The following is a 27,986-nucleotide window of genomic DNA, read 5'->3' on the forward strand; positions in this document are numbered from 1 at the left end:
CTGCCACGATGGTAGACTGGAACGAGACATACCAGATTAGGTATGAAGGGACTGAGTGGTGCAGTCAGTTGATGCTCTGTTCCTTGAGCTCTGGAAACTCATTTGGAATCCAGATGCTCGCAACCCCTTCAGAATGTTGCAGTACACTTCACGTTTTCCAAGGGCTGTCAGTGCAAATTTTTAACGCAGCCGGAATGCCCTGTAACAAACCTGCAGTGTCAACATTTTCAAGGGCAATTCTGCAGTGTTCAATTAAACTTTCCTGATCGTTTCATCATTAGAAAGGAAGAACAAGTAGCTCTGTGAGGAACTGAAATCTTTATACGTGGAAGTCCACTTAAAAAGCTGCAACAAAAAAAGGACCCAATGGTCGAGTTTATCACAATGTTAACGTGCACTTGCAAATGACATGAAGGCAGCAGTTTAAAATGTAATTTGTGTACACCAGCAGCACAATGAATGTTCAGCAACAGCCTTGCTTTTGTGTAGCACCTTATTACATCTCTTAAACATCCCAAATGGCTTCATGTCAATTATTTTGAAGTGCAATGACTTGTGTAGGCAAACATAACCAGCCAATTTGCACTTAGCAAGGCCACACGAAACAACAGTTGGATGAATAACCAGTATCGATAGTGTTGAAGAGGGAAATGTTGGTCAGGATACCGAGAACAATTTATGTGGCATTGTGAAATCTTCAACTTTCACCAAGCGGGCATGGGTAAATCTCATCTGCAGGACAGTGCACCTGACAATGCAGCAGTCCCTCACTGCTGCACAAGACCCTGTGTTGGTCTGAAACCTGTTGATACTAGTTCGGTTCCCCAGGTTATGGAGCATTGTTCACAGTCTATCACTTGCTTATGTATGGCAGTTACACTTCATTGTGCTCTAAGGGAAGCCCTTTGAAGATGGAAAGGTGACTGCCATTACAAGTTAGCATTCTAATCTAATAATTCCTAAATTTGACTGAATTGAAACCTGGATGGTAAAGCTGTAAATGACCTGATCTATCAGATAGTATAAGATTGCCATTGCGGTTCATTGAATCTGAGCAACAAACTACATAAAAGTAACAGCCTACAGTTCTGACTAAGGGTCTCACCCAAAAATGCTAACCTGACTCTTCAAACGTTGTGTGTGGTTTCAGCAGTTTTGGTTTCAGATTTCCCGTAGTTGCAGTTTTTCCTTTTTTGTTATGTCTGTCAGTCCACTCCCTCTCCCTTTTTTTGTTCCCTAACTGAATTTGTTGCTGAATCTCCTTCCCATTTATTTCAGCACCTTGCAGCGGTAGAGGAGAGGAAGATTAAGTCACTGGTAGCTCTTTTGGTGGAAACCCAAATGAAGAAACTGGAGATAAAGCTACGCCACTTCGAGGAATTAGAAACCATTATGGACCGAGAGAGAGAAGCGGTAAGGTCTTTAGTAGGAATATTTGTGGGTAACAGGTATTCCTGATAAGATTGTGCAGTTCATCAGAAGAAAATTTCGGAACAGGGAAAGGCCATTAGGCCCACCTTTTCTTTCCAAAACTTATTTAGAGATATTCTGGTGTCCTTGTGCAAGAAACACAAAAAGTTAGCATGCAGATACAGCAAGCAATTCGGAAAGCAAATCGCATGTTGGTCTTTATTTCAAGGGGTTTGGAGTACGAGAGTGTGGAACTGTTACTGCAATTGTACAGGGCTTTGGTGAGACCTCACCTAGAAAAGTTACAGCGCGGAAGGAGGCCATTCGGCCAATGGAGTCCGCGCTGGCTCCATTCAAGAGCAATGCAGCTGGTTCCACTCCTCTGCCCTTTCCACGTAGTCCTGCCAATTTTTTCCTTTCAAGTACTTATCCAGTTCCCTTTTGAAAGCCATGATTGAATCTGCCTCCACTACCTCCTCGGGCAGTGCATTCCAGATCCTAACCACTCGATGTGTTTTAAAAAAAAGTTTTTCCTCATGTCACCTTTGGTTCTTTTGCCAATCACCTTTAAACCAATGTGCTCTGGTCCTTGACCCTTTTGCCAATGGGAACAGTTTCTCTCTATCTACGCTGTCTGGACCCTTCATGATTTTGAATACCTCCATCAAATCTCCTTGCAACCGTCTCTGTTCCAAGGAGAACAACCCCAGCTTCTCCAATCTCTCCATGTAACTGAAGTCCCTCATCTCTGGAATCATTCTAGGAAATCTCTTGTAAAGGCCTTATACAGAGTGCACATCTTTCCTGAAGTGCGGTGCCCAGAACTGGACACAGTACTCCAGTTGTGGCCGAACTAGTGTTCGATAAAGGTTCATCATGACTTCCATACTTTTGTACTCTCCTCCTCTATTTATAAAGAACGGGATCCTGTATGCTTTTTTAACCGAATTCTCAACCTGTCCTTCCTCCTTCAACGATTTGTGCACATATACCCCCAGATCTCTCTCTGTTCCTCTACCCCTTTGAGTTGTGCCCTCTAGTTTATATTGCCTCTCCTCGTTTTTCCTACCTAAATGTATAACTTTGCATTTTTCTGCGTTAAATTTCATCTGTCACATGTCCTCCCATGCCACCAGCCTGTCAGTATCCTCTTGAAGTCTATCACTATCCTCCTCACTGTTTATTAACCTTCCAAGTTTTGTGTCATCTGCAAATTTGGAAATTGTGACCTGTCCAACCAAGTCCAAGTCATTAATATATATCAACAAAAGCAGTGGTCCCAGCACAGACCCCTGGGGAACACCACTGCACACCTCCCTCCAGTCCGAAAAACAACCGTTCACCACTACTGTTTCCTGTCACTTAGCCAATTCTGTATCCATGTTGCGACTGCCCCCTTTACTCCATGGTCCACAATCACGATGATGAGCCTATTGTGCGGCACTTTATCAAACGCCTTTTGTAAGTACGTATACACCACATCAACTGCATTGCCCTCATCTACCCTCTCTGTCAGCTCATCAAAAAACTCAATCAGGTTAGCTAAACATGATTTGCCTTTAACAAATCCGTGATGGCTTTCCCTAATCAATCCATCCTCATCCAAGTGACTGTTAATTCTGTCCTGGATTATTGTTTCTAAAAGTTTCCCCACCACGGAGGTTAAACTGACTGGCCTTTCGTTGCTGGGTTTATCCTTACGCCCTTTTTTGAACAAGCCTGATCTCGCCATACTCTCAGAATCATACCTTTTAGCCAACGTCTCAGACTCCTCCAACACCATCCCTGGGTATGTCCTGACCCACAGATAGGACAGACCCACCAGAGGTGGCAGCATAGCGGTATACAGTCAGGAGGGTGTGGCCTTGGGAGTCCTCAACATTGACTCCAGACTCCATGAAGCCTCATGGCATCAGGTCAAACATGGGCAAGGAAGCCTCCTGCTGATTACCACCGACCACCCTCCCTCAGCTGATGAATCCGTACTCCTCCATATTGAGTACCATTTGGAGCAAGGACACAGAATGTACTCTGGGTGGTGCACTTTGACGCCCATCATCGAGTGTGGCTCGGTAGCATCACGACTGACTGAGCTGGCCAAGCCCTGAAGTCAATGGGAACCAGGGAAAACTCTCCAGTGGCTGGAGTCACACCTAGCACAAAGGAAAATGGTAGTGGTTGTTGGAGGGCAATCATTTCAGCCCCAGGACATTGCTGCAGGAGTTCACAGGACGGTATCCTCCGCCCAACCATCTTCAGCTGCTTCATCAATGACCTTCCCTCCATCATAAGGTCAGAAATGGGGATGTTTGCTGATTGCACAGTGTTCGTTCCATTCGGAACCCCTCAAATAATGAAGCAGTCCGAGCCCGCATGCAGCAAGACCTGGACAACATCCAGGCTTGGGCTGATAAGTGGCAAGTAACATTCGCGCCAGACAAGTGCCAGGCAATCACCATCTTAAACAAGAGAGTGTCTTACCACCTCTCCTTGACATTCAACAGCATTACCATCCCCGATACCTCCACCATCAACATTCTGGGAGTCACCATTGACCAGAAATTTAACTGGACCAGCCACATAAATACTGTGACTACAAGAGCAGGTCAGAGGCTGGGTATTCTGCAGCGAGTGACTCACCTCCTGACTCCCCAAAGCCTTTCCACCATCTACAAGGCACAAGTCAGGAGTGTGATGGAATACTCTCCACTTGCCTGGATGAGTGCAGCTCCAACAACACTCAAGAAGCTCGACACCATCCAGGACAAAGCAGCCTGCTTGATTGGTACCCCATCCACCACCGACACACTGTGGCTGCAGTGTGTACCATCTACAGGATGCACTGCAGCAACTCGCCAAGGATTCCTTGACAGCACCTCCCAAACCCATGACCTCTACCCCCTAGAAGGACAAGGGCAACAGGCACATGGGAACAACACCCACCTGCACATTCCCCTCCAAGTCGCACACCATCCTGATTTGGAAATGTATCCATGATGTGGAGATGCCAGTGATGGACTGGGGTTGACAATTGTAAACAGTTTTACAACACCAAGTGATAGTCCAACAATTTTATTTGAAATTCACAAGCTTTCGGAGGCTTCCTCCTTCCTCAGGTGAATGTTGTGGAAATGAAATCCTCGAACCCTTCGCATTTATAAATCACAGAACAATACCTGGTGATTGCAGATAGTCATTCCAACTGCCCGTTGCCAAGGCAATCACAGTGTGCAGACAGAGAGGTGTTACCGACAAAGCCACCGAATATACAAACACCCAAAAAAAAGAGAGAGAGAGAGGCAGAAACATAGAAACATCCAGAAGGAAGAGAAAGACAGCAAATGACCTGTTATATTAAAAACAGATAACATTTGTTCGCTGGTGGGGTTACGTGTAGCGTGACATGGACCCAAGATCCCGGTTGAGGCTGTCCTCATGGGTGCGGAACTTGGCTATCAATTTCTGCTCCACGATTTTGCATTGTCGTGTGTCTCGAAGGCCGCTTTGGAGTACGCTTACCCGAAGGTCGGTGGCTGAATGTCCTTGACTGCTGAAGTGTGCCCCGACTGGGAGGGAACCCTCCTGTCTGGCAATTGTTGCGCGGTGTCTGTTCATCCGGTGTCACAGCGTCTGCATGGTCTCGCCAATGTACCATGCTCTAGGGCACCCTTTCCTGCAACGTATGAGGTAGACAACGTTGGCCGAGTCACAGGAGTATGAACCATGCACCTGGTGGGTGGTGTCCTCTCGTGTGATGGTGGTATCTGTGTCGATGATCTGGCATGTCTTGCAGAGGTTACCGTGGCAGGGTTGTGTGGTGTCGTGGACGCTGTTCTCCTGAAAGCTGGGTAATTTGCTGCGAACGATGGTTTGTTTGAGGTTGGGTGGCTGTTTAAAGGCGAGTAGTGGTGGTGTGGGGATGGCCATAGCGAGGTGTTCGTCGTCATTGATGACATGTTGAAGGCTGCGGAGAACATGGCGTAGTTTCTCCGCTCCGGGGAAGTAGTGGACGACGAAGGGTACTCTGTTGGTTGCGTCCCGTGTTAGTCTTCTGAGGAGTATTGATGCTGTCGCAGCGATGCCGTCATCGTGGGGGATACTGGTGTAGAGTGCCGAGACGTCCATCGTGGTGAGAAGTATTCCTGGTTCAACTGGTCCGTGGGTACTGAGTTTTTGTAGGAAGACCAACACGGGACGCAACCAACAGAGTACCCTTTGTCGTCCAGTACTTCCCCGGAGCGGAGAAACTACGCCATGTTCTCCGCAGCCTTCAACATGTCATCAATGACGACGAACACCTCGCTACGGCCATCCCCACACCTCCACTACTCGCCTTTAAACAGCCACCAAACCTCAAACAGACCATCGTTCGCAGCAAATTACCCAGCTTTCAGGAGAACAGCGCCCACGACACCACACAACCCTGCCATGGTAACCTCTGCAAGACATGCCAGATCATCGACACAGATACCACCATCACACGAGAGGACACCACCCACCAGGTACACGGTTCATACTCCTGTGACTCGGCCAACGTTGTCTCCCTCATACGTTGCAGGAAAGGATGCCCCAGAGCATGGTACATTGGCGAGACCATGCAGACGCTGCGACAACGGATGAACGGACACTGCGCAACAATCGCCAGACAGGAGGGTTCCCTCCCAGTCGGGGAACACTTCAGCAGTCAAGGACATTCAGCCACCGACCTTCGGGTAAGCATACTCCAAGGCGGCCTTCGAGACACACGACAACGCAAAATCGTCGAGAAGAAATAGATAGCCAAATTCCGCACCCATGAGGACGGCCTCAACTGGGATCTTGGGTTCATGTCGCGCTACACGTAACCCCACCAGCGAACAAATGTTATCTGTTTTTAATATAACGGGTTATTTGCTGTCTTTCTCTTCCTTCCGGATGTTTCTATGTTTCTGCCTCCTTTTTTTGGGTGTTTGTATATTTGGTGGCCTTGTAGGTAACACCTCTCTGTCTGCACACTGTGATTGCCTTGGCAATGGGCAGTTGGAAAGACTATCTGTAATCACCAGGTATTGTTCTGTGATTTATAAATGCGAAGGGTTCGAGGATTTCATTTCCACAACATTCACCTGAGGAAGGAGGAAGCCTCCGAAAGCTTGTGAATTTCAAATAAAATTGTTGGACTATAACTTGGTGTTGTAAAATTGTTTACAATGGAAATGTATCGGCATTCCTTTATCGTCGCTGGGTCAAAATCCTCGAACTCCCTTCCTAACAGCACTGTGGGAGAACCTTCACCACACGGACTGTAGCGGTTCAAGAAGGTGGCTCACCACCACCTTCTCTCGGGCAATTATGGATGGGCAATAAATGCTGGCCTTGCCAGCGACGCCCACATCCCATGAACGAATAAAAAAAAAACACATAGCGGCCAGACTAGGCCGACAACAGGTGGTGAGAGAACCAACACAAGGGAAAAACCTTCTTGACCTCGTCCTCACCAATCTGCCTGTCGTAGATACATTTGTCCTTGACAGTATTAGTAGGAGTGACCACCGCACATTCCTTGTGGAGACGAAGTCCCGTTTTCACACTGGGGACACCGTTCATTGTGTTGTGTGGCACCACCACTGTGCTAAGTGGGATTGATTCAGAACAGATCTAGCAGTTCAAAACTGGGAATCCTTGAGGTGCTGTGGGCCATCAGCAGCAGCAGAATTGTATTCCACCACAATCTGTAACCTCATGACCCGGCTTGTCCTTCACTCTACCATTACCATCAAGCCTGGGGATCCATCCTGGTTCAATGAGGAGTCTACAAGAGCATGCCAGGAACAGCGCCAGACATACCTAAAAATTAGATGCCTACCTGGTGAACCTACAATTCAGGACTACGTGCACACTGAACAGCGGAAGCAGCATGCTATATGGACAGAGCTAAGTGATCCCACAACCAACGGATCATAGAAACATAGAATATGGGAGCAGGAGCAGGAGTAGGCCATTCGGCCCTTCGAGCCTGCTCCACCATTCAATATGATCATGGCTGATCCTCTATTGCAGTACCATATTCCCGCTCTCTCCCCATACCCCTTGATGCCTTTTGTGTCTAGAAATCTATCTGTCGCCTTAAATATATTTAGTGACTTGGCCTTCACAGCCTTCTATGGTAGAGTTTTCCACAGGTTCGCCGCCTTCTGAGTGAAGAAATTTCTCCTGATCTCAGTCCTAAATGTCCTACCCTGTATCCTGAGACTGTGACCCCTCGTTCTAAATCCCCCAGCCAGGGGAAACATCCTCCCTGCATCCAGTCTGTCTAGCCCTGTCAGAATTTTATGTTTCAATGAGATCCCACCTCATTCTTCTTAACTCGAGTGAATACAGGCCTAGTCAACCCAATCTCTCCTCATACGACAGTCCTGCCATCCCAGGGATCAGTCTGGTGAACCTTGAATGCACTCCCTCTATGGCAAGTATATCCTTTCTTATATAAGGAGACCAAAACTGCACACAATACTCCAGATCAGATCAAAGCTCTGCAGTCCTGCCACATCCAGTCGTGAATGGTGGTGGACAATAAAACAACTAACTGGAGGAGGAGGCTCCGTGAATATCCCCATCCTCAATGATGGCAGAGCCTATCTTGGCCTCCTACCGAGATCCCCACCGTCACAGAAGCCAGACTTCAGCCAATTCGATTCACTCCACATGATATCAAGAAACAGCTGAGTGCACTGGACACAGCAAAGGATATGGGCCCAGACAACCCGACTTGTGCTCCAGAACTAACTGCAACTCTAGCCAAGCTGTTCCAGTACAGCTAAAACACTGGCATCTACCAGACAAAGTGGAAAATTGTTTAGGTATATCCTGTCCACAAAAAGCAGGACAAATCCAATCCGGCCAACTACTGTCCAATCAGTCTACTTTCAATCATCAGCAAAGTGATGGAAGGTGCCGTCAACAGTGCTATGAAGCAGCACTTACTCAACAATAACCTTCTCTTCGATGCTCAGTTTGGGTTCCACCAGGACCACTCGGCTCCAGACCTCATTGCAGCCTTAGTCCAAACATGGACAGAAGAGCTGAATTCCAGTGGTGAGGTGAGAGTGACTGCCTTTGACATCAAGGCAGCATTTGACCGAGTGTGGCATCAAGGAGCCACAGTAAAATTGAAGTCAATGGGAGTCCGGGAGAAAACTCTCCAATGGCTGGAGTCATACCTAGCACAAAGGAAGATGGTAGCGGTTGTTGGAGACCAATCGTCTCAGCCCCAGGACATCGCAGTTCCTCAGGGCAGTGTCCTGGGCCCAAACATTTTCATCAATGACCTTCCCTCCATCATAAGGTCAGAAGTGGGGATATTTGCTGATGATTGCACAGGGTACAGTTCCATTCGCAACCCCTCATAATGAAGCAGTCCGTGCCCTCATGCAGCAAGACCTGGACAACATCCATGCTTGAGCTGATAAGTGACCAGTAACATTTGTGCCAGACAAGTACCAGGCAATGACCATCTCCAACAAGAGAGTTTAACCACCTCCCCATGACTATCAACGGCATTACTATCGCCGAATCCCCCACCATCAACATCCTGGGGGTCACTGTTGACCATCCGCACAAATAATGTGACTACAAGAGCAGGTCAGACGCTGGGTATTCTGCGGCGAGTGACTCACCTCCTGGTTCTCCAAAAGCTTTCCACCATCTACAAGGCACAAGTCAGGAGTGTGATGGAATACTCTCCACTTGCCTGGATGAGCACAGCTCCAACAACACTCAAGAAGCTAGACACAAAGCAGCCTGCTTGATTGGCACCCCATCCACCACCTTCAACATTCACTCCCTCTGCCACCGGCACACAGTGGCTGCAGTGTGTACCATCTACAAGTTGCACTGCAGCAACTCACCAAGGCTTTGACAGACAAAAGTCATACTAAGAATAAAACCGGATGGATCACCTGGCATTGGACCACTTGGCATCGGACACAACAAAGGCAAACCAAGCCCAGTCAACCCTGCAAAGTGCTCCTCACTAACATCTAGGGACTTGTGCCAAAATTGGGAGAGCTGTCCCACAGACTAGGCAAGCAACAGCCTGGCATCGCCATACTCACAGAATCATACCTTTCAGCCAGTGTTCCAGACTCTTCCATCACCATCCCTGGGTATGTCCTGTTCCAGGACAGACCCACCAGAGGTGGTGTTACAGTGATATACAGTCAGGAGGGAGTGGCCCTGGGAGCCCTGAACATTGACTCCATGAAATCTCATGGCAAGGAAACCTGCTGTTGATTACCACCTACCGCCCTCCCTCAGCTGATGAATCAGTCCTCCTACATGTTGAGCACCACTTGGAGGAAGCACTGAGGGTAGCAAAGGCACACATTGTACTCTGGATGGGGGTCTTCAATGTCCATCACCAAGAGGGGCTCGGTAGTACCACTACTGACCGAGCTGGCCGAGTCCTTAAGGACATAGCTGCCAGACTGGGCCTGCGAAAGGCGGTGAGCGAACCAACACTAGGGAAAGACCTACTTGACCTCGTCCTCACCAATCTACCTGTCGTAGATGTATCTGTCCATGACAGTATTGGTAGGAGTGACCACTGCATAGTCCTTGTGGAGATTAAGTCCTTTCTTCACACTGAGGACACCATCCAACGTGTTGTGTGGCACTACCACTGTGCTAAATAGGATATATTTTCACATCGTTCACCTGACGAAGGGGGAAGCCTCCGAAAGCTTGTGAATTTAAAATAAAATTGCTGGACTATAACTTGGTGCTGTAAAATTGTTTACAATTGTCTAAATAGGATAGATTCAGAGCAGATCTAGCAGCTCAAAACTGGGCATCCATGAGGCATTGTGCGCCATCAGCAGCAGCAGAATTGTATTCCAGCACAATCTGTAACCTCGTGGCCCGGCATATTCCTCACTACCATTACCAACAGGCCAGGGGATCAACCCTGGTTCAATGAGGTGTAGAGATGAGCATGCCAGGAGCAGCACCAGGCGTACCTGAAAATGAGATGCCAACCTGGTGAAGCTACAACATAGAACTGTGCATGCTAAGTAGCGGAAGCAACATGCTTTTGGCAGAGCTGAGCAACTCTGCAACCAGCCAGCATTTATTGCCCTTGAGAAGGTGGTGCTGAGTCGCTGCCTTGAACCGCTGCAGTCCGTGTGGTGAAGGTTCTCCCACAGCGCTGTTAGGTAGGGACTTCCAGGATTTTTACCCGCCGACGATGAAGGAACGGCGATATATTTCCAAGTCGGGATGGTGTGTGACTTGGAGGGGAACGTGCAGGCGGTGTTGTTCCCATGTGCCTGCTGCCCTTCTAGGTGGTAGAGGTCACGGGGGTTTGGGAGGTGCTGTTGAAGAAGCCTTGGCGAGTTGCTGCAGTGCATCCTGTAGTGGTTCACACTGCAGCCACGGTGCACAGGTGGTGAAGGGGGTGGAATGTTTAGGGAGGTAGATGAGGTGCCAGTCAAGTGGGCTGCTTTGTCCTGGATGGTGTCAAGCTTCTTGTGTTGTGGGAGCTGCACTCATCCAGGCAAGTGGAGAGTATTCCATCACACTCCTGACTTGTGCCTTGTCGGTGGATAGGCTTTGGGGAGTCAAGGGGTGAGTGATTCGCCGCAGAAAGTGGGAGTACCTTCACACACTGACTGCAGGGGTTCAAGAAGTTTGCTCACCACCACCTTTCTCCATGGCAATTAGAGATGAGGATTAAATGCTGGCCTTGTCAGTGACGCCCACATTCCATGAATGAATTTTTTTTTAAAAGCATATTTGTAAAGCCTTACAGATGGTGCTTCTTGTGCGTCTGGCTCTGCTAATGCATGCGTGAGCCCCTTTTAAAAGTTTTACATTTTTAGAGTTCTATTTATTCCGTCTCCGTCATGCTCATGCAGATCAAATCCTTTTTTGAAAAGTTATTGCTTCCAGCAACTTTATTTTTAGTGTCATTTTATTCTTCAAAATGTGAGCTTTTCATCTTTCTCCATGTCGTTTAGTAGTCTAGTTTTCTTTATTTTACAGGACAACCTCATAAGCTAAGCTATGTTCTAGATGTTTAAATCGCTGAAAACTTTTTTGTGACCTCAGTTACCTTGGGAAAGGGAAATTGCTTCTGACACTTTGCCAATTCGCTGTTAAATTGTATAGTGCAAAGTTGTACAAAAACCCAGAAATAAATTGGGTTCCAAGTCCCCTTACAACTGCAGTTTCAAACACTCAACTTGCTCACCTTTGGCTCTCCATTCGCCACACTACTTCTACAGCTGTAGATTGGCTCAGCAACTCTCTCACCATCTTTGACCTTGTCCACAGCAAAACCTCTGTGCTCTCCCATTCTCATCGTTCCTTCCAGTGTCGCCCCCATCTTTGCTTTTTTAAGTCTGGGAGTATGGATCTGAGCATATCTGACACACTGGTTTAGCCATCCATGACTGGATCTGACTGGACCACATAAAGTGCTATTGGGCCTTGCTCTGCTCTGCTAAAACCACCCACAACTCTGGGATCATCCTGGAATGCAAAGATAACCCTCTGCTTTTCTCCATTACCAACCGCCTCCTCAAACCTCCTTCCCCTTCCCCCTCTGCCTTCACCTCTGACAAGTGCAAGGGGCTCATGGACTTTCTTGTCAGTAAGGTGAAGAGCGTCTGTTCAAGCTGCCACTTTTGCTTGACCTCTTTCCCTTGTCCACCAAGTTAAATTTCCCCAAGGCTCTTGAGCCCTCCACTGCCTCTGTGTTGTCACACTGCTTGTCTGACATCCAGTCTTAGATGGCCTGCTAAACCATGGGAAGACTGAAGCCATCGTCTACCGCTCTTTCCAGAAACTCCATACCCTTGCCACTGATTCCATTTCCCTCCCTGGCAATTGTCTTAAGCAGTACCAAAATGTTTGAAACTTGTGCACTGCAGTAGTAATGCTGCTTAAACATCCAGACTAGATCTATTGCTGCAATATTAACCCTAAAGTACTGAAAGCAGTTTTAAACAAAATTTATGAAAATAATCTCTTCAGATCCCAATTTTCCTCCTTTTCTGTACCAAATTTTATTTCAACTTCAATTTCACTGCAACTTGTTCTATTCTACCTATTTTGTACTAAAATTTAAAATTATTGCTTCTTCGTTCCCAGCTTCCTTTGTGCTGCTGGTTCCCAATGTCCACTTTGGAGGTGACAACTTTGAAACAGTTGCCACTTGGCTTAAAGCTGGCATTAAAGACCAGATCTTCAAACAAATGGCAAAGATAACTATGTTGATACGGTCACATTATAGATGCAACCAAGGTAACATTTGCCTTCTGTTGAATCGAACAGGAAGGGAGTGCTAACTGCCCTGTGATGTGGAGCAAATGATGTGGGAACAGGAGAAGGCCAGTGAGCCCTGGAGCCTGTTCCGTCATTCAGTTCGATCATGGCTGATCTGTACCTCAACTCCATTTACCCACCCATCTTTGTTCCCTGTTCCTTGATGCTCTTACCTAACAAAAATCTCTCTTGGTTTTGAAAATTTCAGTACAGTAGCCTGCTAAGTGTTAGAATTTCCAGCTTTTGACGGGTGAGTTACTGGATTGTGACTGCACTGCACTCCACTACTCTAATGTTGAATTAGTGCCTTTTTGGAGGGAGGTGGCGGAGAGAGTACAAGCTATACATATGGAATCATATTGGTAAAAGACCAATTCAAAGCTGGGAGCAGTGAGATTTTTTTTATCCTTCAGTCTAGTGTTTATCTAATTTGAATAATATATGTTCGTGGATCACAATTTACATATGGGAAGCTTGTTTGGGTCTCAGTGATTTTCTGAATGTGTGTGCTCAAAATGATGCGCTGTCTTTTGAAAAACGACGACTTGTTAAACGCGGCTTAAATTAAGGACAAAGGAATCAGAAGACCGTGAAAGAGTGTAGCCTGTTAATTGAATGGTGCGCAGTCTATAAAGAGACTGCTGAATAATTCATTCACTGTCACGTTGTATATTAGCAGGGAAAGGCAGGAAAGAAGTGATGAATGCTTATATTAAAATGTTTATTTAAATGTCGGTGCTTAAAGTGAAACATTTTTATTCTGAATTTATAGCTGCCTGTTAACCAATCTAGTGCGTGTAATTATACCACAGTGTGTAATTTATATTTACTTTTGTGGCGTTGCATTCCTTCTGTAAATGGGCTAATTAGTGTTGGCAGAAATATCTTGTTTGCCACTAACTACATTGGCTTAAATGAAATGCAAACACACTAAAAATGAGCGATCGATACATTGGTTGGAACAGTTAGTCAATAGGCCAAGATGTATGTGTTCTTGTGATCCTCCCCTTCCACACGTCCACACAGTGATTCAAGGAGGCACGAGTCTGTAGGGAGGTGTAAATCCACTATTGATATTTGCTTATGAGAGGATTTAAAAAACATGTTCAGTTTTTGGAAGAAAACTGCATCCGTGACTTGCCTGCTCCTGCTGCCCTAGTAAGTGTCTGAGTGCAAGCTAAACATGTAGGCCACCCTCATTCATGTTGCGATGGGTCATAGGATAACCATCTGAAAACTAGAGCAGCATTTTGTAGCACTGTACTGCATAGGTTGAAGAGGACATGATTCGGGAAACTCTGGTCCCCCTCGACTAATCTTTTTTGTTTAAAGCCAGGTGCCTTGGTACTGAAATAAATATGAATATTACACTAATAGAATTAGGTAAGCATCAGGGATGGTTTTATTACTGGAAGAACAATGGAATTTAGGGGTCCCAGTACATTAGTCCTTACAATCTCTTACACTGATATGAAAAACATTTGGAGAGGAGTGAGATGCTGGGCTTCATCACAGAGGTATAGTATGTAAAAGTAAAGAAGTATTCCTGCAGTTGTCCAAAGTGCTGGAACATTGTGTTCAGTTTTGGGCACACCATTAAGAAAAGTTCAGTGATTGGGTTATATTGCTGGGTGATGAGATTGATAATATCATGATTGAGACATTTAAAATAATAAAGGCAGTTGACACGTTAGATAGAGACTGGCTTTTCTTGAGTAGGGGAATCTAGGCTTTTGGACGCTCCTCTTGATAATCCCCTCAAACTCTCCGTTCCTCTGACACAGGCCTCTTGTGCACCCCTCCCCCACCATTGACAGTTGTGCCTTCAGCTGCCTGGACCTCACACTCTGGAATTCTCTCTAAACTCCTCCACCCCTCCATCTCCCTCTCTTCCTTTAAGAGCCTCCTTAAAACTGACCTCTTTGGCCAAGATTTTGGTCACCCCCTTCTAATACCTCCTCCTTTGGTTCGGTGTCCATTTTTTTCCCCTTGCACCTTCATGAAGTGCCTTGGGATGTTTTTCTACTTTAAAGACGCTATATAAACGCAGATTGTTCCATCACCGTATCCTGTACAGGTGGAGCCGCCACTGGTGCAGATCTTGGTAGTGGCAAATATTCAATCAAGAACTTTGAAGGCCGAAGGGGAAGAAGGGTTCCATTTGAACAGCAGTTGAACATGGGTCAGCCAATACAAAGCAGTGTAATTTTAGAATTCAAACTAAGCCACAAAAATCATTTTCCCATAAAAGGCTGTGCCCCAGGAGGCCATTGATGCAGTATCAATTGAGGTATTGAAAAATGAGCTAGATGCTTATTTGGGGAAAAAAAATGTAGAGAAAGACTGTGAAATGGGCAATAATAGAACTGCTATGGCGAACAAAATAGTGTAACACGCTGGATTGGCTGAATGGCCTCATATTTAATACATACAAATAAACAGATATGAGCAGTTTACCTGTGGGAGACACGGAAAACATTCTCTTAGCTCGCCTTGGGTCAGAGAGAATAAGGGGAAGTGCATGGGGTCTCTTTGGTGTCGCAGTGGCTCCACAACGACGCATCTGTGATGGAAGTTTGGAATCGGAGCCAACAAGTAGAATGAAGTGATTAGCAGAGAGCTATACTGGGCGGGGAAGGGGGTTGGGGAAACTGGGATGAGTGTCTGACTCTAAATGATCACATGCTGACACAAGGAATGGTACAATTGAGAGATCATTCCTAAAAACTGTCAGTGAAGCTGAAGTAAAAGAAAATTGTATAACTTCCCTTGGAGTGAAGGAAAGCAAAAATGGAAATTATAGACCTTAATAAATGTATAAATAAGCTCCCCAATGACCCAGTTGGTAAAGATACCAATTGTTGTACTGAACTGTGCAGCATACAAGTTCTCAATTTCAATTCCTATTGGCTGATTTAGAAGAGAAGCTAATTGGGGTACTCCATTTGGTCTCAGCACCCCCAGGGCACAAAGGGAAAAAAATTAGCGTTCTTGCTGTACAGTGATGTCTAGCGAGGATGGGGTTAGGTTTGACAACATCATCAGTTAGGGTTGAATAATCGACCAGCACTCACTGTCCAGATTCACATCCAGACTGGCCACTTGGGGAAGTTATTTGATGGCCCTGGCTCCCTTGGAAGTATGCTCCAGCAAAAATGAATGCCTTTGGAAGGCTTGATGATTGCTTTAAATGTGCACGCTCATTTGTTGGACAGTGTTCACGTGTGTCGTCTTTGTGCTTTGTTTCAGTTGGAACAGCAGCGACAGCAGCTGCTTACGGAGCGCCAGGCCTTCCACATGGAGCAGTTGAAATATGCTGAAATGAGAGCCCGACAGCAGCTGGAGCAACAGCATCAGCAGCAGCATTCGCAAAATCCCCCCTCCACCCCTGGAATGCAGCAGCTGGGTTCTATGGGCATGATGCAACAAGGTCCAACGCCGCCACCTCCTTATCCAATGATGCACCATCAGATGCAGCAACAGCTTGGTCAGTAGTGTTCTCACATTGGATCAAATCCTTATTTCCCCAATGTGTAGACCAATAAAGGAACTAATGGACTGTTTGTGTCCAGTCAATGGTTGTCATCTCAGTTAAACACCAAGACAAGTTTCATTGCAGCTCCCCTTGATGCCTTACTGGGTGATGGCATAATGTGATGTGCTAATAAGCCAAAGGAACCTAGGAGGTCTGTGGTTTGGATCCAGTATCTGCTGATGTAACCGATTAATATTAGATACCTTTGGGGGCTCGGAAGGGGCAAATTAACCAGGGTTTCCTGCTCTAGACTGACTGCTTTCTAGAGCTTCTGCTGGTAACCATCACACATACAGTTATGGAAAAAGCCATCCATAGTGACAGTGTTATTGCTACATCAACCCTTTTTGCACTTTCACAGTCTTGTGGTTAACCTGTAAAACTGAGAACAAACCCTTAGCTATAGAATTTTACATCAAACAGTGATGGAAATGATTGGTTCTGCTCTTGTGTATCCTCTTATGGTTTATCATCTGAGTTGATCAGTTGGCCAAGCAGTTTGTTATCCACACAGGAACCGCTATTCACTGCATACAGGACTTAATGTATAATCGTGGTATTTGGGCTGTAAATGCAACAACAACTTGCATTTATGTAGTTTCTTTAACTTAGTAAAATGTCCCAAGGCGCTTCACAGGAGTGTTAGCAAACAAATTTTGACATTGAGTCACATAAGGAGATATTAGCACAGGTGACCAAAAGCTTGCTCAAAGGGATATATTTTAAGGAGCGTCTTAAAGGAGGAGAGAGAAAGATGAAGAGGTATAGGGAGAGAATTCCAGAGCTTTCGACCTTGGCAGCTGAAGGCACAGCCGCCAATAGTGGAGTGATGAAAAACGAGGATGCGCAAGAGGCCAAAATTGTAGGGGTACAGAGATTTCTGAGTATTGTAGGGCTGGTGGAGGTTACAGAGATAGGGAGGGATGAGGCCATAGAGGGATTTTAAAACCAGGATGAGAATTTTAAAATCGAGGCGTTGCTGGACTGGATGCCAATGTAGGTCAGTGAGCATAGGGGTGATGGGTGAATGGGACTTGGTCCAATTGGCAACAATAATTTGCAGTTGATGATGGCCTTTAATATTGAAAAGTGTCACAAGGCACTTCCCAGAGGCTTAAGGAATCTTATATGTTTCAATTCGATCACCTCTCATTCTTCTAAACTCCAGAGAGTATAGGCCCATTCTACTCGACCTTGCCTCATCGGATAACCCCCTCATCCCATGAATTAATCTCGTGAACCTTCGCTGCACCGCCTCTACAACAATTATATCCTTCCTTAGATAAGGACACCAAAACTGTATAAAGTACTCCAGGTGAGGTCTCACCAAAGCCCTGCACAACTGTAGTGAGACTTCCTTACTTTCTCCAACCCCCTTGCAACAAAGGCCAACGTTCAGGGATAGGGCAGGGGGCGGGACTAGCCGGATTGCTCTTGCATAGAGCCGGTGCGGACTCGATGGGCCAAATGGCCTCCTTCCGTGCCGTAACCTTAAGACCTTTAAGATTAAGTTCCATTTGCTTTCCTGATTGCTTGCTGTACCTGCATGCTAACTTTTTGTTTCTTGTACGAGGACACCCAAGTGTCTCTGAACACCAACATTTAAGAGTTTCTCACCATTTAAAAAATATTCTGTTTTTCTATTCTTCCTGCCAAAGTGAATAACCTCACATTTCCCCACATTATACTCCATCTGCCACCTTCCTGTCTCTATCCCTTTGCAGACTCTTTGTGTCCTCCTCACAGCTTACTTTCCCACCTAGCTTCGTATTGTCAGCAAACTTGGATACATTACGCTCTGTCCCTTCATCTAACTCATTAATATAGATTGTAAATAGCTACTCATTTGCACGACTCATCAATTGTGTGAATCCTTGTATCCATATGTTGCTATTTATTTATGCAGGTTGATTTGCGAGTGCTGGGTTGTCTCTTGATAACTGCTTTTGTTCCCAAGCATCTGACCAGCAAGCCAGTTACAAACTTTCTTGTGTCTGCATTTTTCCTCTCCTGATTGTCTTCAGTTCAGGCTTTTTCTCACTATTTTGTTTCTTTAACTCCTTGTTCCCTTCCTCTTCCCCTCCCTCCTTTTATTTGTTCTTTTGGAGCCAATGTTAACTGGACTTGTAGACACTGAGCACCCAGATTTGATGGACTGCAGGAGCATCAGGAAGGATAACAATTTGGAAGTCGGGGGCAAGTTCATAAAGCTGTGTCTTTTTGAAAAAAAGAAGCAAGATCCTAATTTTATGAATAGGGGCATAAAGTACAAGAACGGAGAGGTAATGCTACACCTAAATAAGTTACTGGTTAGACCACAGTTAGAATATTGAGTCCAATTTTGAACACCCTATATTAGAAAGGATGTCAAGACCAGGGAGGAGGTGCAGAAGAGATTCATTGATACTGGAAACGAGAGGCTTGAGTTATGAGGAGACACGAGAACAATTTGGGCTTTTTTTCATTAGAGCAAAGAAGTTAAGAGAAGATTTGATTTGGAATTTTGAAGGGTTTTGATTAAGTAAATTGGGAGAAACTATTTCCATCATCAAAAGATCAAAAGAAGCAAGTTACAATGTTTTTTACATCGAGGGTTGTTAGAATATGGAACGCCCTGCTAGAAACAGTGGTAGAAACAGAATCCATAATAGCTTTTAAAGGGGAAATGAAGTAAATTTTTTTGTTCAAATATTAAAGGGTAAGGGTGGGTGAATGCTCTTTCAAAGAACCTGTGTACCCATGACTGGCTGCACGATCTTCTGTGCTATAAAATTCTATGATTCTAATTGTACTTGTGCAGGGCATTGATACCATATCCTCTCCATCACAGAGACCACCTATCTCCACCTCCGTAATATCACCCATCTCCACCACTGTCTCAGCCCATCTGCTGCTGAAACCCTCCTCCATGCTTTTGTTACCTCCTGACTCCACTGTTCCAATGCCCTCATGGCTGGCCTCCCATCTTGCATCCTTCGTAAACTTGAGCTGATCCATAATCTGCTGCCCGTATCCTAACTCGCACCAAGTCCCTTTCACCCATCACACCTGTGTTTGCTGATCTACATTGGATTCAGGTCCACCAATGTCATGAATTTAAAATTCTCACCCTCACCTCATCTTCAAATCCCTCCATGGCATACCGCTTCCTAGCTCTGTAACTTCCTCCAGCTAATCAGTCCTCCAAGAACCCGGCGTTCCTCCAATTCTAGCCTCTTGTGCACCCGCCACTCCCTTTGCCCTGCTATTGGTGGCCGTGTCTTCAGCCTTCTTGGCCCTAAGCTCTGGAATTCCCTCCCTAAACAACTCTCTCCCTTTAAGACCCTCCTTAAAACCTACCTCTTTGACCGAGCTTTTAATCACCTCAATATCTCCTTTGACTTGTCAATTTTTGTCTGAATACGCTCCTGTAAAGCGCCTACGTTGAAGGGATGTATAAATGCAAGTTGTTATTGTAAAATAATAAATGTCTCCCTGCTTTTCTCTGCCCTTAATTAATTTATTGACAAGGCTGGCATTTAGCCCTACTTGACTTGATGTGGTGGTGTAGCAGTTTGATACAATTGTAGGGCTTGCTTAGCCACTCCAGAGGGTAGTTGAGAGTCAACCGCACTGGTGTGAACCTGGAGTCACGTAGAGGCCAGAGTGGGTAAGGATGGTAGCTTCCTTCTCATTTTTTAAAACCAAATTCAAATTTTTAAACTGCGCTGGTGGGATTTAAATTTATGTTCTCTGGATTGTTAGTCCAGGCCTCTGGATTATATAGTCCAGTAGTGGACGTGTGCTGTAACCACTACCCTACCCTTAATACAATATGGTAGTGTTGTTATGTTTTGAAGGCACTAAGTCTTATTGAGATTGAGGTTTAAAGGCACCAGTAACCTACTGGGTGGCTAAGCGACTATCCTTAACATGCGACCCTGAACAGGATATGTCATTGTTTGGAGGCAAGGGCACCTCAACTGAGCCAAATCCTATCCTTACCCGACTTCAGTGTGCCTGAAGTTGGGATCCACCCCCATCCTGGGTTGGGTTGTGCTGACGTTATTCATATCCCCTCTATGACTGCTTAAGGTGGATTTCTCTCGTAAATGCCAGCATGCGATACAAATAAAATACAGGCTCAAGCTGGTGCTTGTGCAGTCTATACTATTTATTTTTGCATGGGTTTTTGTGCTCCATATTTTCCTAGGTTGAGAGTTAATTTTCAAGCTGTTATCATGATTCAAATAGCAACAGTAACATGTCATATAGTGTCTAAGTTATTACAAGATAAGGTGGTGTTACCAACTGGAGTGGAGTGTTGTTACGGTAACTTATCAGGAGAAGATTGTGTACGTATTGAAATTTCAACTGAACATCTTTGAGAAACTGAGGCTAACGTTTGGGTGACTCATCCAGTTAACTGCAGTGCAACAGATATAGATTCAAAGTCAGGCGGTACGGACTGCAGAACTACTGGGCACTGCAAATGCCAATATGTTTCTTGTAGCTCACTGCAGACTGAATCTGCATATTATTTGTACGGCCAGTCAGCCACAATGTCGTTGTGATATTAGTGCATTGGTATTAACATTCCTTTGCAATAATTGTCCTTAAACTAATATATTTTCTGCGTGATGCTTTTGATCAACACCTCAAACTGCTCCTACCACTGCCACCACCAGCAGTACTTCACCCTGGTGTTTTATAGCTCAAAATATTCTCTTCGGATGCAATCCATCATTGGAAGTGCAAAGTTTCTAACTACTGCTGGGTCTTTTTTTTGGAATTACAGTTCCATTGAACAGTATATTTTCACCACACCCCTTGCCCTTGATTGAAATCCTCGTAACACGTTTTTGCTTAGTGTTTGCTTATTTTGAAAAAAGTTCAACAGACTGGGCACGAAAGAACTTGTGCATTGGCGAATCTCAACTCGGCCACACAGACATGCAAGCATCTGTGTGTTCTTTGGTTTATTCACTTAAAATTTCATACGGGGTACGTTTGTTCAAGCCTGCACTTACATACCATCCCTAGTTTTCATGTGATAATGGGCTGCTGCCTTGAACTGCTACAGTTCTGATGATTGTGTTAGGTAGGAAACTCCAGGATTTTGTCATAGTGATGATGAAGGATCAAAATACTGGAATTCCCTACCTAAAAGCATTGTGGAAGCTTCACCTCCAGGATTGGAGCGGTTCAAGAAGACCCACCACCACTGTCTCAAGGCAACTGAGGAGCCATAAATGTGGCCTTGCCAGCCTCATCCATATAAGTAGAGCACAGTTTTAAAAAAATTGTCCACCTTTAAACTGATAAACTTTCAAGAAAACTGTCGCCTTCCTTTATATACTGCCATGCCCTGAATAACCTGCCACTTAGTGCTCCATGCACTGTATGCTAGGACTTTGTCTCATTTCTGTCCACCAGCAATCAACGTGTGACAAGATCAGTGGATACTCATTTGTTTTCAATTGTGTGTTTTTCTTGAATGGACAAAAATGGTGAAATCCTGCTGGGTACTGGATTCTAAACAACAGCTGTTTGAAGTTTTCCACCTTTTCTTCACAATGAAAGTTTCTGTACTTTTTAACCATTGGTACCAGGTTTGGCTGTAGTTGAGGACATGGTGTTTGGCATGGTCGTTCTGGCCACCGTCTCCAGCTTCTGTAACTGTGCTTGCCTCCAGAGATGACAGTGCTTCAGGAAAGCTGTTCTATCCTTGGTGTGAAATTGGTGAAGGTGGATTGATAAACTGACTGAGAAAAAGAGAGGGTTAAGGTTTTGAGTGTGAAGCTTGTTTTCTGTTTGTGGTTTTTCTTTTTATTGCCAGAGATGAATAGTTTACTGAAGCAGTCGTTCTTCCAAGTTCTTAGCATTCCTGTCAGATCATCTGTCCCTTGATGGGGATTGAGGAAGACATTCCATTGTGCAGGAGTTGTGTCTCTGGGATACAAAAGAAAGTTAGCAAGGGAGAGCTTTGCTTAGAAATTTTGTGCATGAAATGATTTTTTTTTAAAAATACAAGTTAAACTTTCATGTGCATTGAGATTTCAGCACTAGGGAATAGAACAGTTCCACCATTTGATCACCCTGTCAACATTGAGTAGTTGCAGGTTAGATATAGTCCAGTTAGATGTTCCCTCGGCACTGTCCCAACAATGCCCGATAACCTTAATCAGAGGAACACCCTCTCGTGCACCGTTGTCACAGTTTAACTTCCCATACCAGCCATCCTTGCGTGCAGCTTTCCAATTTGAGATTGAGAGGTTAGTGCTGATCAGTACTAACTTTGCAAATGGAATTTTGTCCTTTGGCATCTGAGTGAAAGTACTCACATTGCTGAAGTTGCCTCAGTATTATTGAATTCTGAGTTTTTTTTGCATCTCCTGGGAGATTACATGGCTGTGGGTGGGGGGTGGGGAAAGGAAGCTTTTAGTCTTGATGCTTCAGGCATAGAGTGCGGGTCAGGCTTGATGGATCAGCTGGTCTTTTCCTGCCCGTTATTTTTGTATGTTCGTATGTATTCCCCTCGGCTGGCAGCTATGTGGAATTGAAGAGAGGGTGCAAACGCTTATTTATATAATGCCTTATCACACCATCTAAACGTGCAGCGATTTGATATGTCCTGAGGTAATACAGTGCCTAATAAATGTAGCTTTTCTTCTTTTCATCGTTAGTGAAATACTCTATTGGATTCAGAAAAGGGCAAGGTGCATTAGGTGATCCAGTATGCTCTTAAAGGGATAGGTATAAAAACTCTAATTCACTTCACATTTGCTCCACATGTCTTTGCTGACTTTAGGTTGACAATTCTGGTTTGTGGGAGAGGGCACTGAAATTTGAGGACTGCCATTTTGAGTAATTGGCGTTCATGGTCATTCTTTCCATCCTACACCCTCGTGTTCTCAATCGTTGTGTTCTCGCTCCTTCTTTCCACAAAATGAAGGCAAACCTCTTGGCAACAGGATTCCCACTTTTGTAACCGTAGTTAGGGCATGGTAATGTAGTGGTTATGGTACTGGACTTGCAATCAGAATTGAATTGCACAAATTTAGTTTTTGTGTGCTGGCACCAGAAACGACAAAGCTGCTCGATTGTTCACTAATAAAACCTGCCAGTCCTACCCAGTCAGGCTTACAATTGACTCCAGTGACTGTGGTCGACTCTTAATGCCCTACAAAGTGGCCTAGCGAGCCACCCAGTTGTAAAAACGATCGCTTTGAGGAAAGAACTGCAGCAATTCAATAAGGTGGCCCACCATCGCCACCTCAGGGCAACTAGGGATGGGCAATAAATGTCACCATGGCAGCATTGCTCACATTTTGAGGCCAGATAGAAAAAATAATGTCAATTAGTGAGGACTGTTACTTTTTTTTTCTTTCCGGTATGTTAAACGTGGTATTGAGTTCCTGATTCAACGCAATTAGGAAGTAGAAGAAATGAGTAGGACAGTGTATTTGGGCAATAAGGGAAAATTCAGAGCTGTACTTGCTACAACATAGTTTCTGATGGAGCGAGAGAGGTTGAAGACAAGAGTTAGGAGCGCAATCAGCTGTCAGATTCGCAAGCTTTACCGTAGACTTCCAGAAGCAGTGCTGCAAGAGCCTTGCTAGGCATGGAAGCAGTATTGAAGTGAGACACAAATTTAGACGCAAAAGTAATTGCACCATTTAGTGTGATGTGGTAGATCCCAATTTATACACCACCTGAGGAGAAATGTGTTGCAAGACATTAGAGGTGTGAGGAAATGAAGAGATTAGGAGGGCTGATCAACAACTTGGTTGAAGCAGTGGATTTTGAGGAGAGTCTTAAATTCAAGTGAGATGGAGGGGTTTAAGGAAGGAATTCCATGGGACCTAAGTGGTTGAAGATACGGCCATCAATGGTAGGCTGAATGGAGGAGGGGATGGAGAAGAGGCTGTAGTCAGAAGAATGGAGAGTTTAAGATAGGGTAGAGATGTTAGAGGTGGAGAAGATTACAATGAAAGAGAGGGGTGAGGTCATGGAGGGTCAAAATTTTAGTTTTGAGATGTTGAGGGACTGGGACCCAATGTAGGTCAGAGAAGGTTGTCGGGCATAGTGGGAGTGGTGATTGATGTGCAAGGGATGGGATACAAAGTGTTTTGAATGATGCTTGAGGTGCAAGTACATGGTCTTTGTAATGGAGAGGATGTGGATTGGAAAATGAGCTCCTGGTCTAACAGGGAGCTGAGCTTGTGAATAGTTTGGTTCGGCCTGAGGCGGTAACTGAGGAGAGGGATGGAGCCAGTAGCGGGGGGCAGAGTTTGTGATGGGGGCTGAACATGATCGATTCATTCTCCCCAGTGTTGATCTCGCAGTTGAGACTAGCTCATAACTCTATGTTGGACACAGCCTTGACAGCATAGAAGTACTGGAGGGATTGAGGGGTGGTGGAGAGGGAAGAGCTGGATGTCATCAGCATGTATGTCGAAGCTGACTGTTGTAGTGAAGTCGTTGATAAGCTGCATGCAGATGAGAAGAGTGGGGGAAGGGCCCAATGATCGAATAACCGTGTTGAGGGCGAGAGGAAAAGCCATTCCGGAAGATGTTCTCCTACGATTGCATAGGTGAGATTGGAATTTAAGTGAAATTGGTCCCACTGAACCGGGCAATGGATGAGAGGCTTTGGAGGAGGAAGGTGTGGCCGACTGTTGAAAGCTGCACTGAGGATGAATGATGCACCAGGGTCACAATGATGTTTGTGGTTTTGGTTAGGACCGCCTGGTGCTGTAGGAGGGGTGGAATCCAGATTGGAGGAATTCACACGTGGAGTTGTGGCAGAAATGTGCATGGAGTTGGAAGGTCACAACTTGTTGAAAGACTAAAGGGGAGGTTGGAGATGGGGCAGTAGTTAAGGAGAATGGGAGGGGGATCAAGAATAGATTTTTTTTTTGAGGTGTATTCTGGTATTGAGAGGAAGGGGAGCCATTATCTGAGGAGAGGGAAGTGGAGTTGAGATGCAGATCAGCCATGATCTAATTGAATAGCAGAGTAGGCTTGAGGGGCTGAAAGGCCTACTCCTAATGCTGTGTAACTGATTTATGTCATCTAGCATAGGGGCAGGATGGAATTTGCATGGGCAGGTCTTCAGTTGGAATGGGGGTCGAGGGAGTAGGATGAGCTTGGAGAAGTGAACTCACCAGAGATGTGGGTTGTGAGCTGGATAGTTAGAAGGATTGGTTGGGGGAAGCAATTGGTTTCGATGTCTTGGGAAAGGGAGGGAATCATCTCAGGTAGATAAATGGGTGGGCTTTATCTTGGTGAGAAAAAAATCCATGAGCTCCACACACTTGTTCGAAGTGAGGGGGCAGGGGTGAGAATTTTGCACCTCTTGAACTTGAGGGAATGAAGAAGAGATCGACCAGTATGGGAGACATGGAAGGTATTGCTGGGATGAGACTATTGAAAGTGGAAATGAGGGAGTATTGGAATACATCAAGAGTTAGAGGTATTGTGGCAAACGATGGGCCAAATGCTAGGCAGTTAGGAGTTTGAAAGGACGATAATGAGAAACTTGGAGTTTTTTCCCCCAGTGATAGTTGCATAAGGAAGTGAGGTTGAGGGATACAAGGAAGTGATTGGCGATAACTTCATCAATGATCAAGGTCATGGGAGGGGGTGGCTGTGAATATGGGTAAGAAAGTTTATGGAGGGAGAGGATCAGAGAGGACAGGAGCATTGAATTCCAATTTGAGAGAGCAAGGGGAGCTGAGGTGAAGCTTTAATTCCCAGTTTGTGCTGAGTTAGCTGGTCTCAGCTGGGGCATTAGTTATATTACAACGATGCCCTTTGGCTGGGAAGGTCAGTGAACCCCATAGCAAGCATTGGTTCCTTCGGTCGGGGAGAAAAACAAAACCCATTACTCGTGAAGGCACTTTGCCAAGAAACTGATGCACCAAATATCAGCTAAGCTGCCAGATTGGATTATCTGCATAAGATGGAGCTGGATGTAGACACCTGGTTGCATTACTTACTGTGCTTAATTGGGTTAATGCCCAAGTGTATTAAGCCAGCAATATTTTACATTTATTCAAACTAGCTCTCCAATTAAGCCTATGTTTTTTGGGGGCTTTTTTTGATTGTGCTCCACACTTGCTTTTATCTGCTCAGCTATCCTTAATCTTTATACCATCTGTCTTTTATTTTCCCTTTGGACTGGGTTCTGCAGAGGAAATGACATTGTGACATCTTAATTGAATCAGTTAAAGCTATCCATAATGTTGTGCTCTCAGTTTGTGTGCACTATTCTCTTGCATTAATGATGTGAAACCTGTATTGTAATGGGGGAATAAAAAGGTAATTGCGTTGAATCTATTTTTCCCCTACCCTCCTGAAGCCATTGACTCCTTGTTTGGGGTACAGTTTGGCAAGTGCTCGTTGCCCTCTGATAACCCCACATAAGCAGTTCATCACCTCAAGTCAAGCCCACTTCTCCCTCTCACCCACACAGTTTCAGTTGCTATCATTGGATTGTGGTCAGGAGTGCAAATATGACCTTTTACATTTTGTGCCCAAACCTTGTAGCAGCTCTACTATCGCCATGGCTGAGAGCTAACTCTACACACCAGGGATCAAACCTGGTACCTTCTGGGTCTGTGGAGCTCGACTAATCTGCCTACTTCTTAATACATCAATTCACTAGCATAACAAAAGTTCCTTTTGATGCAGGCCTCCTTTGAAACTTTGAGCTTTATGGTGCATAAAAGGCGTGTAGCAAATAGAATCAGCATATCAAAAGGAAAAATCAATTCAGATGAATAGCATCTTCATTCATCCAGTATGAAGTATAATGGCATCGTTTGGAGACAAACTTAATTGTTATTATTTCTGCTTGCTATGCAATGTACCAAGATTAATGGTTAATATATACTGACTTTCATTTTCTGGCCTTCTAATGTCCATCATTAAGCTTTCCTTGAGCAGCCATGTCTCTACAACAACCATGTCTTAAAGTAGCAAATGTCACAAACTGCTTCACACTGGTGAGAAAACCCTGAGCAGCAATGGTGACTAAAGGAATGGTCAAGAGGTTTGGGGAGGTGTTTCAGGATGGCATGGGGAGTATCACAAGGTTAGGGGGAGAATTTGTGGACTGGCACCAGAAAAAAATGAAGAAGCTGCTGGATTGTTCTAAAACACAACTAGTTCTGTCCTGTCCTTTCAGGGAAGGGAACCTGCCACCACTGTGGGCTGACCTGCAGGTGACTCCAGCCCCACACCAATGTGGTTGACTCTTATTGCCCTCTGAAGTGCCTAGCAAACCACTGAATTGTTAGCAATGGGCAATAAATGCTTTGCATTGTCTTCGATCTTGAGAAGAAATAAAACTGCAGCATTCAAGTAATTGTTATAAACCATCTAGTTCAGAGTACCGTACATTCACCAGGAAAATTTCTATATTTTTCCCCTGTATCCCCAATGTCATACCCAGTGACCTACGGCCAACTCTCTTAACAATGGCTATAATTATCTACTCAAAGATATTGTGGGCAGAGGGGAGAATTGCTTGGCAATCCAGTGGTACATCTGAGATTTTGGCAACTTGCAAGCATTGAGTAAGTCTTTAAATCCTTCCACTTAGCATCACAAAGCTCTGGTGCACACTGATGGCTCATTGAGTATAGACAGACTGAGGGTCCAAGATTGATTCCTGGCCTGTACTAAGCTGGTGCAGCAGTTGGATACAATTGGCTTTGGAACCCCTGGGTTGGGGAAGAGGAAAAATTAT

At 45.1% G+C, this 27,986-nt stretch overlaps 1 protein-coding gene across 3 annotated transcripts in view; it reads left to right on the forward strand.

The window, feature by feature from the left end:
* Window positions 1–27,986, forward strand: part of smarcc1a (SWI/SNF related, matrix associated, actin dependent regulator of chromatin, subfamily c, member 1a) — a 196,300-nt gene that overhangs the window by 144,041 nt on the left and 24,273 nt on the right. For all 3 annotated transcript variants that reach the window (XM_067979058.1, XM_067979073.1, XM_067979066.1), the window contains exons 25-26: window positions 1,279–1,413; window positions 15,964–16,201. In XM_067979058.1, coding sequence (XP_067835159.1) covers window positions 1,279–1,413; window positions 15,964–16,201 — 373 coding nt within the window. The remainder of the gene's footprint in view (window positions 1–1,278; window positions 1,414–15,963; window positions 16,202–27,986) is intronic.

The sequence above is a fragment of the Heptranchias perlo genome, chromosome 3, assembly GCF_035084215.1.
Source record: "Heptranchias perlo isolate sHepPer1 chromosome 3, sHepPer1.hap1, whole genome shotgun sequence".
NCBI classification, from domain to species: Eukaryota; Metazoa; Chordata; class Chondrichthyes; order Hexanchiformes; family Hexanchidae; genus Heptranchias; species Heptranchias perlo.